General features: G+C 29.2%; 1 protein-coding gene across 1 annotated transcript in view; it reads right to left on the bottom strand.

Moving 5' to 3' along the window:
• LOC148307960 (neurotrimin-like) overlaps positions 1–11,576 on the bottom strand; it is a 119,154-nt gene extending 107,578 nt beyond the window's left edge. Inside the window, exon 1 of the mRNA XM_088262548.1 lies at positions 11,366–11,576. Coding sequence (XP_088118674.1) covers positions 11,366–11,462 — 97 coding nt within the window. The 5' untranslated portion in view covers positions 11,463–11,576. The remainder of the gene's footprint in view (positions 1–11,365) is intronic.
• Between the last annotated feature and the right edge of the window lie 3,010 nt (positions 11,577–14,586).

The raw sequence follows: 14,586 nt of genomic DNA, 5'->3' as shown, positions 1-14,586 counted from the left end.
TAAAGGAATTTTTTTAATAGTTCTTTAATGGTGCTGGATTATAAAAGGTATGACTATGTCTATTGATTCTAATTGGACAATGAAAAGGTATCTGCTCAAGAAGATAGGGGCTCTCAGTTATACTATTTATAACTTTATACAAAAAACATAAATCTGATATATTCCTACGTTTACTAAGTGAAGATAATTATGTTCCACAAAATGTCTAAAATAGTGTATTCCATAATCTAGCAAAATGATATACCTGTAGTTGCAATGCTTATTTCGTTTTAATAAGATATGTACATATGCCATCCGAATAAAGTATTTAATTTCACAAGTTTGTTTTTTCTCTCCTGTAAAATTTAGCCTGAGACAGATACCCCTTTGCTTTTACACTACCGATTTACTTTGTTTTGGTGACATATTTAACATATTATGTTTAATGCGACATGTAAGTCTAATTAACTGAACACAGGCAATCAAAATTTGGAGCAATTTTGTTTTTTTTTACAAAACTAGAAGTTTTTCCGAGGTACACAAACTAATCACCACGGTATACCAGTGTGCCGCGGCACACACGCAGCGGAACAATTTCCTAGTATGTAAAATAATTCGGAAATAATCTTACATGCATTTTATGAAGAAGTATACTTAATATTAAAAAAAATATATACAATAACATTTTGCAACTCAAGTATAGATGGTGCCGAGAATTCACAATTGAATAAATTTGTCAATTGAGGAATTAATATTTTTTTATATATTTGAGTAGTGTGGACGTCAATCATGGGTAGAATGGTGAATGTTACACGTGCACAAAGTGATCTTCTAAACCAACTTATGACAGATCGTTTGTAAAAACGCAGACTTACAAATCCTTTTTCGTCTATGCTGAGCAATCGATACCAGTAAGCATAGGAATAAAAAAAAAACTTTAAGAGAGGCATTAAAAATTTCAAGCTACTGTGACTGCTCATCAATGGTAAGATCGAGTGTCGAAGGGGTGTCGGAAGAAAGCGGATCTCCTGGGTCCATAATATACATGAGTGGGCAGGAGCACGGAGAGTTGAAGAGTTGATTGGACTGCCCTGTTAGGGGACTCGATACGATAATAAAAATATATATGGCAAATATTGAGCAATCACTTTATTTCTACCATTTACAAAAACATTTACAACATTTTGAGTGTGTCCAAATACTTGTTCACAAATCTGGATTATCTTCATTTATAGGAATTATTTTTCAGATTTTTTTTGCCATCTCATCAAAGATGAAGAAGAACATAGAAGTTCGAACCTCACATACTAATAAAAGAGTTTCTCCTCAATAAAAAGCTTCTTTTCATCTCACCAATAGATATCTCTACTAAAGTTCTAGTGATTCAAGAACAATGTTTCAAAATTGGTTCATATATTTAGAACTTCCAAGAATTTGAGTAGTGTGGTTGTCGATAATGGGTAGAATTGGTGAATGTTACACGTGTGTAAAGTGATCACTTAAACCATCCTATGACGGTCGTCAGCCCCGTAAATGCCCAGACTTCCATATTCTTCTTTATCTTTGATGAAATGTCAAAAATTAATACAAACATATTCATGATTTAAATTTGACTTTCATAAAATGATTCGTCAGTCACTTTGTGGTAAAATCGAACCAATTTTAATTTACGTTTTACTTACTAAATACCACTGTTTCTTTAAATCTACTGTGACATTATGTGATCTTTTGTCTATGTTTTCACTGATAAGAAATAATAAAAAATAAATAAATACAAATTAAATAAATAAATGCAAATAAGAAACTGCTCCTACATCCTCTTCAACCTTCAACGTCCCAAGGATCCAACTCTAAAATTTAGAATTAACTTCACGTACAGTGTTTGAAAATGATGCGGAATGCATCGAAACATTTGTCACAGTAAATTTTAAGCAGTAGTGGTATTTACTAAGTAAAACTAAAATTAAAAATAAATTTGATTTGTTTACGGTGTTTAAATTAAATTAATATAATTTAACTTTAAATTAATTAAAGTAAACTCCTTATATAAACTTGAAATGGACCATTATTGGACCATAATTGTTGAATTTTCTGCAAACGCAAAGTGTTAACGCTTAAACCGACCTAAACTGATAAGGTTCCAAGTCTATGATCTCCCCTCAAGAGATTGCGTGACTGCCGCTGTTCATAGCATTCCCATCTCGCTTGCTAATGTTACCGAAATCACCGTTTACACGACAAATAGCTCCTCAAAACTAATCACATATTCTTATTATTTTTTTTCATAATATTTTTAATTGATAATCCTAAAACCCTAACATTGTAATAAATGACCTCTTTATTTGAAAAATAAACCACCTCCAATGACTTGAAAACATTATCTCTTCTTGGAACCCTAACTTTCATCTTAGCTTACCTTCCTTGGTTGTTTTTCCTCTCCCCTCAAGTCTTTACCTGATACTACTCCCTTTATCTTTCTCGTTTACAATTTCAAAATATCAACTCTCGTTATATTTTCACATGTTGTTGAGAACATTTGTAGTTCTCAAAACAAGTCATGTTTACATTAGCAAACTGAAAAAAGGAGTCTTACACAAGTGATTTCCTGAAAAAAAATGATTCGGATGTCACTCTGTGGTAATGTCATTACATTTTTCATTTGAATTTTGCGTAATAAATATCACTATTTAATAAAATCTATTGCAACACGTGTTTTGATCCATTTTGCATCATTTTCAAGCACACACCGTAGCACCATATAAGGTATTTAAAAATTATGCGGAATGCATAATAGTGAATAATGAATAGACTAAAATTATTATTTTTAAATTTTATAAAATAAAACAACTTTGTTTTAACCACTTTTTATAAGTACACTTTTTCCAACCGGTTTCGATAAGAGCACTCAAGAAACTATTATTTATAATTTTGATTTTTTTCATTCCATAATGCTTATATTTTTTATACAAATTATTAACTGAACTATGAAAACGGAATACCCATTTAAGTATGCCTTTATTTGTGTATGGTTATTTAAAAAAAATTTTTTGAACGATTGAAAACTCAGTTTGTTTGCTTCGTTTGAAAATTTACGCTGAAAATGTTTTTTTTTTTACCGTTACTAGCCGATAAGTTGGAAAATATGGTATAGCACTACAAGTTATTTTGGTTGATTGGTTAGTTTATTCAACTGTAGAGGGCGGATTAAATACTCATCGGTTTTTCATTTCACATATACATATGTTTTGAATGTTTTCCATATATTGAAATAAAAAATAAACTGGATGTATTCTACAGTCACTAATCCTTTACGCCGTATTTTGCAGGAGGCAATCGATAATTTCAAATCAGAAATCCGATATTTTAAAAGACTAATTGCGGGGTATAATGGACAAATGAATAAAAAATTACCCTTTGAAATTTTCATGAAAGGATTGGATTGGTCAAAGCTTTTAAGGCCTCATTTTTTTCATGTTAATTATTTGGCACGTGTCCATTTTATGGTATACTCGTATACTAACAAATGCCATGGTGGTTTTTTTATTGATCCCTCAAAAACCTCACACGGTCTTCATTTTATTTTGAGTTTCAAAATTAAGCCTTTTACTAAGATGATGAATATTAAGAATGAAAATATTAATTTCAAAATATTAATGGCCATTTGTTCAAAATCATATACGTTCTAAGAATCTTAAAAATTTAGAAATTCTGACTTCGGCTTCGAATACAGATGTATTTTTTCAAACACTAATTGTTTTTACCTGAAGTTTAAAATATGCACTTAAAAAAAACCCAACATCAATGGCACCGCCATCTGTTGATAATAATAGCAACACATGATATACTTAACATTTTGCAAGGCGGATAGTGATATATCTATTGGGATTTATTTATGTTTAAGTAATAGCATGTTAGAATAAATTTATTGTAAAATGTAAAAAAAATATTATCTAAATAAAATTTATTTGTAATATTTTAATAATAAAGATTTTTTTTCTTTTCTCAAACTGCGATTCCTAAGAAGAATGAGCTTTGATAGATGTTAGAATGGTTAAAAAAGGAAATAATTCAAGGTTGAGATATGTAAATATTATCTATAAAATAATGAAAGTTTTTTTAAAAATGGTTTGGGCATGTGGAACAAATCACTAAAAAAGGAACGGTTAAACAAATTTATGAAACAAATGAACAGGAGCAAAGAAAAACTGAAGAAAACTTGGTAGGATTAGATATTTAAAGTGTAGTTAAAGTGGTCGGATTAAATGTCGAGTATGTATGAGGAGATGCATGAAAGAGGCAAATATTTTTTACAAAAACAGATTGACTTGACGTTATATTCTCTTTGCTATGTTTTTTCGTTATAAACTTTCATATTTTTATTTTATATTCTGAACAAAAGTCCTTTCCCTGATTTCTAAAACACCTGTTTTCTTAAATGTTGTCAAAATGCTTTTCGTTGGCTGGAAAGTGAGCAAGGCGACACAATACAGTCAGCAAGGATACCGAACAGGCGTAACAAAGGAAGAAATTTCCACCACGGAATTGTTCGCTGACAAGATCAGTATTGTCCCAACAGATATGGCAGGACGAAGGAGGAGAAATGAGAGAGATAAAAAAATACCAGAGGTATGCATTGAAATTGATGCGAAATAAAATTTAATGCCCCTTTAGACATTAAAAAATACACCGTGGTATTAGCTGTTTTTTGATATTTTAAAAGAAAAACTAAGTAATAATTACGTGACGTCTCTGCAGTGGTAGGCAGAAAGAATAGAAAGCCACAACAGTCTAGACAGACTTCAAAGACTTGAACACAATCTTTGCCTCTTCCACTTTTACGAGTACGTACGAGTATACGCCAATTATTCTGATTTGACTTGACGTTTCAAGTTTTTAAAATACTTGATAATGCAGTGTGAATTGAATAAGTGAAGAAAGGATAGTAAAATAAATTTATGAGGAAGATGTGGTTGGTTATTGAAGCAGAGGAAGACCGAGGTAACCTTAGCATGATATTTGAAATATTTAAGCATTTGGTTTGTGGTTGGCAATTTTTACAATTTTTTAAATAAAAATGTTAGAAACGTTAGTATATAACCTCACCGAGATTTAAGTCTGGCAGTTTCGAGACGTAACCATCTATATATATATATATATATATATATATATATATATATATATATATATATATATATATATATATATATATATATATATATATATATATATATATATATATATATATATATATATATATATATATATATATATATATATATATTCATAAAAAAGACAAACAATAGATAGTACTACATAATGTAACATTCTTTTATGAAACAAATGATAGTAAAAGGTTGAACTGAAAATGCATAAAATAGATGCACAGGGTGGATGCAACTAAATCAAATACAAAGAATAATAAATGTGGACTTTTCCTATGGGAAATCTCTTTACGAACTGTATGGGATTTTACTTTAAGGTATGTCGGTACCTACTATAATAATTTTACTGTCTATCTATGCTCTATCTCTACAATAATTCTACAAGTTGTATATATATTTTGTATATATAAGTCAAACAGTGGCGTGGGTAATATTTTTGTTCATAGTTGATTACTGTCTATTCTGATTTATCCAATTGTATAAAAGCTCATTTACTAACATTAAAACATTAAACAAAACTGAACAAAGAGGACTGCTTTGATTTATATCTCAAAACGATTTAATATAACCAAAAACATATTATCAATTACATATTTCCTTCACTATTACTTTTCCGTGATTTTCTACACAGGGAGTAAGCACTGCATATATGATGATATTAAATGCACGCCATTGTTTGTAACAGAGACATTTGTAATTTTAATATGAAAATAAAATACTTTTACAAGGCCAGCTAATCAATGTAAACACGGCTAGTTTTGAGGACTACAAATGTTCTCACCAACAAGTGAAAAAAGTAGTGGTGTTTATTTAAACAAATCAAAACTAGTATCATAAAAGTGTATTATATTTATATTTAAATCATCATGGTCTTTTACAAATTTTAATGACAAAAAAAATATCGACAATAGGTTTTTTATTTTGTTTTAAATGTTTTTTCACCATAAAAATATAAACAAAAAACTTTCAATTATATCATGAATTTATGGGGCTCATAACAAAATTATTTAAAAATAAATGCATGCAGGTAAAAAAATAAATCTTTACATTTTTTTATTTATTTTTCAGATAAAAACTTATTTCATATTTAATTTTTATCGTTATTTACAAATATTATCGTTTAATTTTCTTAAAAATTCGTGTAATTTTTAGACCGCAATTGTAAATGCTTTCTTAAATTATCAGTAGTTGTAAATTTTATGTTTATTTAAAATAAAATAAATACTATTTTGGGTGAAACAGTACCTCGTTAACGCTAAAATTTAGAGGTTGATAGTATAATGGTCATTAAAGATATTTTAATCAGATACAGGAAGCACAAGGATATTAAAGGTAATAAGAATAACCCGAAAATTTTACGTTTTGCATTTTGCAAGATATTAAACAAATTCAATTAAATATTATTACTTTTGTAAATATTGATCGAGGTCTGCGAACTTTACGTCTATTTAAGACTCTTGAAGGTTTATTTTTAAGGTATTATATATCAAGAAAGGTCCGATGATTTGCAAAAAAACTTATATGGTTGTAAACTGTATTCATGTGAGATCTTTATGTTTTATTCAGCTCAGAAATCTTTAGAATTTTGTTTATTCATGAACCTTAAAATTTTTCACATAAATAAACTTGATTTTCTAAAAGCTCCAAGATAAATCATTTTTCTTTTATATTTATAAATATTCAGTACCTTAACATACTGGGATATAATTTCAAAAGGACTCGAAAATGGAAGAACGGGAATAAGATCTTCAATAACCGTGAACTCGACTTTATTCTGAGTGAAAAGGAAAACTTGTAATGGCTGTTAAAAAATAAACGATTTTTAGTCTCGGATGGATAATCGCCCCCATAGTTCGGCCTCGTGAAAGGACCGTATTGAAAGGGTTGCTCCGAGACGTCTGAAGAACTTTGAAAATGCTGAATGTTTAATGAGCAATTTCAATTTTCTCGGCAGATCGGCGACTTATTGATTGGCGAACCGACAACCTGTACATGGAATGGAAAATAGGTGAAAATACTGAACGCTTGCAGCGGGGGCTGCATTCCTGCAATGTTCAGAGAGCACTTCAAGTTCAAGAGTGAGTTAAATATTGATAGAAATCGTTGAAACGAACGCTTAATGCTGAATTCACTTAACTAAATTAGGAAAAATATTTATTTTTAAACAAAAACTATGGGGAAGTTGCAAAAATAAAAGAATAAATTTTTCATCATTGCATCGATATCTTCTTCTTCTTTAGTTCTTTATCCCCCACTGCTGGATATAAGCCATATTCTTCCAATATTTTTGGCGGTTGCTGCCTGCAGCCAGTTTTTATCCCCCACAGCGGCTATGTCGTTGGACCATATTTTTTAAGGCCTTCCGATTTCATACTCCCTACATCTTAAAATCTTAGGGGTCCATCTTCCATACGCTAAATTATAATAATAAATTTGGATAATTTATTTCGCGCCATTTTCATAAAATTCTACCTCAAAGGTGTGTCAATATAATAACATCGTAAAAAGGAGATCACGGAAATGATTTGGCAAACAAATGATTTTTTAATTTTTCTAAGGATTATTTCATTCGTACTGTTTTTAACTACTGATGGAATAGCATTTCACCACATTGGACTCGCAACTGCAAAGGCACGGTCGCCAAATTAAGTTTGCTGGTTGCGAACTGGTAAGATCATTTTATCCATAGCAGTTGTAGCTGATCGAAGCGTGAGACGTCTATCAACCAATTTATCGGCAATGCACAGCTTTTTTGACTACTGTGGACGCAAATTATGTATTGATTTTTACACGAGTAGACAGAGTATATATTTAACCCTTTAGGGAAAGCAAAATCTGTGTAGTTGGTGAAGTAGTGGGGAAATGTGACTGAATTTAGAAATTCCATTAGTGCCGCTGCAGCGAGTGAAACTGATTGAGTCATTTTATTGTTTGGCAGACGCGTGTATACACCGTTACAATAATCTGCTCTAGATACTACAAACGCATTTATTAGTTGACGGTCAGCATCAACTAGCATATTCTTATAAATGCTCTTAATTTGCCTTGCTGATAAAAATTTGTACTTGTTGTATTACTGATTTGAGTCTCAAGGGAGATATTCGAATGTAAGAGCAGGTATGCTCGGCAATTTAACCGGTACTACTTGAATTTGGTGGATTCGCTGTATATTTTTTGGTATTTTTCTTAATAACGATGACATTTTGAATTGAATTAAAGCATTTTATCGAAGATTGTATATGTATTGTTTCTTAATACAATAAATAAAACTAAAATATTGCTTTTAACCACTTTTTGGAACAAATATTCTAACGGTTTTCGACAAACACATTTTTTCTTCAGGGATGGATACGTACTAAGCTTAAAACAGAGAAATATTCATAGTTAGATGAGTAGCTAGCATAATATAGTGGTTAGTTAAGTGAGGTTTGAAATGAGAGGGGTTGGAGGTGGGGAGTTTTAATTATTATTATTTCTCTGAATAGGAAAATATTTAAAATAGGCCTTAAATTTTTTTGGTTTACCTATTTTCCCCTTAACATTTAAAACAAAAAAATAATACAGTATTGAGCTTTATATTTATACAAGATATTTTAGGGATTGTTATTACGAATAAATTTAATGAAACAAAAAATAAAAACAATATGAATCTTACTAAAATTTCGGTAAAATATTATTAACTAAAAGTTCTCGCTTTTTGTTACAAGACCTACGATATTGGGAATATGTAGTAAAAAAATATGTACACAATTTATATTTCTGATTATTTTAAATGTTGCGAAAAATTCTGTGTTTTAAATCACTTTAGGGATTGAAAAGAATGTAATTTTGTATCGAAAATCACAAAGTACATGCCATGAATGTAGATTAATTTATTTTTCATACATATTACATTGGTATAATGTTAGTAATTTTTCGTTCACGTTACCTAGGTCGTATTATTAATGTCAATAAATTGTAAATTGAATGAAAATCGAAGTGGAATAAATTTTGCTTTTTTATTATTGAGAGCTTTATTTTTGGACGTCCTTATGTTTAAATATCATATATGGTATAACATGCATAGGTTTTTTTTTACTCTAGAATGGGTTATTTTGGGTGTCTTTTTTGTTTGACATTTATATCAATGTTATTGTGTTTATTCGATGTTACAGTATTGATACAAAAATAAGTGATAGTTACACAAATTGTTAATCGTCGAATTGTAATGTCACGTTTACATAGCTTAAAATAAAATAGTCTATCAGCAGCGGATTATCTTTATAAATTAATAACATTTGAGTTTTGCACATAAAAATTAAATAATAAAATTATGATTAAATTAAAATATCACTTTGTTTCAAAATCACTATAAATATAATATTATAATGTCATTATAATTAAATTATAATAAAACATAAAAAGTGATTTTAAAACAAAGTTTCATTTTAAATATAAAATGGAAAATCACAATGTAAGTGCTTCAAATATAAATTATATTATAAATAAAATAACTGTTACGTTAACTATACATTAAGCATTTTCAATGTTTTCGATTATATCGTTGTTCCACAGATTTTAAAGAAAATCATTGGTTCACAAAATAAAATATATTAGAAATGTGTTTTATTTTCATTTTTTTCCATTCAACCAGAGAAGGTAGTTTTTTACGAAAATGGCACTATGTAAATATTCAAATATTATTAAAACAATTCAACATATCGAAGACGGACCCCTAGAATTTAAAGATGTAGACCTTGGACTTCAAAAAATGATGGTTGGACGACAAAACCGCTGTGGGGGGTAGAAGCTGGTTGCAAACAGCAGCCGACAAGAGGAAATGGAAGGATACGGAAGAGGCCTATATCCAGCAGTGGAGGAGAGAAGGCTAGAGAAGAAGAAGAAAAAAAGATCCAACCACACCGAGCTGCAGAAACGTGTGGTCAGGTACAGCTCATGCTATTTTTTTTATTGGAAAATAAACATGAATATAAGTCCTTAACCATAAAGTACACCTTCGTAGTATAATGGTCAGCACGCTGGGCTACCGTTCTGGGGGTCCCGAGTACTATTCCCAAGGGGGGTAAAATAAATACAAGTGATTTTTTCACTATAATATTTATTCAATATTACCCTGGACTGGTACCTGAAGCGAAGGGCTGATTACCTTTCCTTCATGTGTAAAAATGATCAAGATAACACTGCGTTTATATGACGCAGTGCCCTATGCACCATTGGGGTGCGGATAAGGGTTTTATTATTATTATTGTTATTTACCATAAAGACTCTTTTTAAGAGCACATATTTAGTTAGTAAAAATTGCACACCTCAAATTAATTATAAATGTAGATAGATGGGTTACGTGGATCTAACCAATTCGACTATCAGACATACATCGCTCACTCCATTCAAGAACGTCATAAATCAAAAATCGTCAATTATGAGTTGTGCATGTTTTCGTAATGCCCTAAAATGTACTTTATCCCAGCAAAAGCGGCATATTTTTAACTTAATATTTTCCGGCTACAGGGCAGAAAGTGTTATTTTTGCATTTTGAACAAAAGGTATTGTTTAATTATTTTTTTAAATTTACTAAATATTTTTCAAATGGAGAAAAAATATTCAGGTTTTACCTAAAAAGATCTGTTGCATAGTAAATAGTTAAATAAGTGGCTTGATATTTATTTTTAATACATTGTATTTTATGTTTGAACTTTAAAAACGTTCTCCTGAAAAATCAAGTTTTTTGATTTATGACGTTCTTGAAAGGAGTGAGCGACATGTCTATTAAGGTGAGATAATCGATAGCCTGTAACATAATTTTTTTTTAACTCAGATAACATTTAAAATAATTGAGTTTTTTTAATAAAACACAGTTTTTATATTTAAAAAATACACTTTCCGTCAAAAAGAAATAAATATATGGTTTTGAAAAGAAAACAGTTTTTGAAAGGTAAAGAAAGAGTTAAAGAATCATATTTTTATCAGCATTTATTCTAAAAAAAGAATCGAATTCCAAAACATATTCTATAAAAAAAATGTATGCGAACAACACGTCTGGTTTCTCGCGCAGCCGGTCGAATAATAAATTGTTTATTTGAGAGTACACCCTTAAAGCAATATTTTTGAGACCAGGCAATGATATTTTAAAGTAAGATTGCTGGCCTGTAATGATGAAATAGGTTAATTGTAACAATATGTGTAATCTACACATTTAGTTAATTATAATATAAAGTGGTACTTACGCAGCACATCGCAGTGTCCTCTTGTTAATAACACTATAAATGTTACACTGAAAAAGTGAGTGCGCCAAAATGGACATTTACTTTTCACTTGCACCATTTTGACTTATTTTCACCAAAATATCAGAACTTATAAAAACACTGTTGTCTTTTCTATTTGATGTCAAATCACTATACAAGTACATATACTTTGATAACTTAATTTGTCAGTTTACTTAAAATATAAATAGAGTTAAATAAACAGAATTACACTAAAACATGTCCGTTCTTTCTGTGATAAAAAATAAACGATTTTCAATTATTAAATATATCAATCACTGGATTATTCAGCCTATGTATGATATGTTAATAAATATTATAAGTGTGTCGACCTAAGACACCTATACGAAATCAATCATATAAGTATTAAAATTCACCCACATTTGTATATTTGAAATATAACTTTTTCAAAATATCAATTTGTATAGTTATACACACACGCCTTGTTAAATTTTAATATAAACTTATTTCATCATCAAAACATTCCAATTAATTTATGTAACAATATTATAGTTGTAAACAGTTTTAAAAGAATTATAAATACTATTTGTTATTTATATTTTTTTCTTATAATCTGTTATGATACCTACGTGTTTTGATTCATTCCGCATCATTATTGAACATCGTATTTAATATAATATATTATCGAACATATGTTTTTTGACAATGATGCGGAATGCATTGAAATGTATGTCTAATAGATTTAAGGAAATAGTGATACTTAAAAAGTAAAATTAAAATTAAAAATGTATGTATAGTTTCATAAAAAATTAACATATTGAATATGTTTATAAAAAAGAAAAAAAAATGGAAATAAAATAAAATATTAAATTCGTAGAACTCATTTTTTTTACAAATATTAACGTTAAAATCAAAATTTGATTTTTCGAGTCCATTTAATTCCATTTTATTGTTAAAAAACACATCAAATTAAAAATTATGCCAATTGTTTCGCCTTGTTATGACATTATAAATTGGTTTGAAAATGCCAAAGGCGAAACAATTGTAACCATTTTTATTGTTGTTTTTTGACAACAAATATTTATTAGGCTCAAAAAATCAGTGTTTGATTTTAATATATAATAAATAAATAAAATAATGTATGTGTAAGTATGGTTCGAAAGCATTTTAATATTTAACACAGATAGTATTTGAAGACAATCAAGTGATTTGAAAACTAATCTAGCAGATGAATAGCCTCGTAGATTGGAATGGAGATAAGGCTGACGACTAAACCATTCGACAAGGTTTCAAAAGGATACGAAGCGTTGGTGTCGACAAGACGTGCTAACGACACACGGCATAACAACCCAGAATAAAACTGAAAGCATCTGAACTGTTATTAGTATATATGTGGCAACCATTGCATCGACCCCTTGAAATCAGAGACATAAACTAGATATTGACTTACTTTCGTTCAAAAAGTGATTTATTAATATTTTTTATTCATAAGTGGACAAATACTCAAAATGTTGTAAATAAATTATCTGGTCAAATTATAAGCTTAATAATAAAAATGAAAATGGTATTTTCTGGCGTTTCTCATGTGTGTGATTATAATCCAGGATTCGGACCTCACATACTAATATAAAAGTTTCTGCTTAGTAAAAAGCTTCTTTACATCTCACCAATATATGTCTCTAGTGAAGTTCTAGTGATTCAAGAACAGGGTTTCTAAATTGGTTCATATATATAGAGCTTCCAAGAATTTGAGTAGGTTGGTTGTCAATAATGGGTAGAATTGGTGAATGTTACACGTGTGTAAAGTGATCACTTAAACCAGCCTATGACGGTCGTCAGCCCCGTAAATGCCCAGACTTCCATATTCTTCTTCATCTTTGATGAGATGTCAAAAAAAAAAAAAATTGAAAATGTTGTACTTGTATTTAATATTTTTTATTAGAAATTTCTAGTATATTTATTATTGAGTTGTAATCTTTTTGTGGCTATGTAAACACATATAATACGTAGAAAAACAAATCAATAAATAAACTAACAGCCGTGGTTGAATTCTATACATAAGCTTATTAAATGAACAAATATTTGGTATAGAATTATGTTCGCTGTGAAATCCTCTTTTATGATTGCGTGGGTAGAAACCATCGGGAACAAATGTCTTAGACCACTTATTAATTAGCTACCATTTTTTAAATTAAAAAAAATCTTTAATTTTTATACATGGGACATTAATATTTATCCAGATTAATAATTATTAATAAAAAAATAAGATGTACAATACAATTAAACACCGAATTAAATTAAAAATCTTTTTTTTTCATTAAACACTTGAATACACAACTTTTATGAGTTTTATTTAAATATACGACTAGTTTCAAACACCTTCAGATGTTATCATCTTCTGGTAAAAATGAAAACTAACGAAAAAAAATATTTAGGGGTATATATATCGGTTAATAAATATTGGGAAGGAGGGGGGGGGTTAAGGAACAAGATTTTTTGTAAAAGGAAACATTGATAATAATGGTGATGTATTTTAAAAAAAGTATACTTTTAATTAACGTTTTATCTGAATTTAAATTTTTGCGTTTTTCTAAATTTTCTAAATTATTCATGACTTGACCTTTATTTGTAACAGAGTGTAATAATTTATGTGCATAAAGGTCAAATGGGTGGTTAGTTTCCATGATATGATTTGCGAATTCCGGAAAATAATTAATTGTTAGTCCACGGCGATGTGTAATATTTTTGAAAATCTTTTTTCAATATAATGAATGAGTCCGGCATATAAAATATTGACATTGAATATTATGTCTGAGTTGCTCAACCTTTTTAGAGCTGGGACGTACATTTCAATATTATGCTTGGTATGTATGAAAAAATGGATCAATGTTGAATAGGCTAAAATTCTGCTATTCATGCGGGAACCGGCGTGATGGCTAGCTGGAAAAATGGAAGATCTATAAATTTTAGTAAATAATCTGCTTTGAATAAACAAGAGATGTAATATGTGCGATACTTGTTACTGGACGATTTTCGTTAATGGAAAAATAGTGAACAATTCACTAGTTTATTGGCAGGTTATTAGCCCTGTTAATACTCAGACTTCCAAGTTCTTCTTCATCATTGTTAAGATGCCAAAAAAAAATTAAAATATACTTAAGTTGAGAAAATCAAGGTGAGTACGTATTTTGGACAAAAACAAAATGTTAAAAAAAACCTTCAAA

This window comes from Brachycentrus maculatus, unplaced genomic scaffold (genome assembly GCF_059751285.1).
Source record: "Brachycentrus maculatus isolate JH-2025_06_01 unplaced genomic scaffold, ASM5975128v1 h1tg000183l, whole genome shotgun sequence".
NCBI classification, from domain to species: Eukaryota; Metazoa; Arthropoda; class Insecta; order Trichoptera; family Brachycentridae; genus Brachycentrus; species Brachycentrus maculatus.
This window is presented reverse-complemented; position numbering and strand designations above follow the sequence as displayed.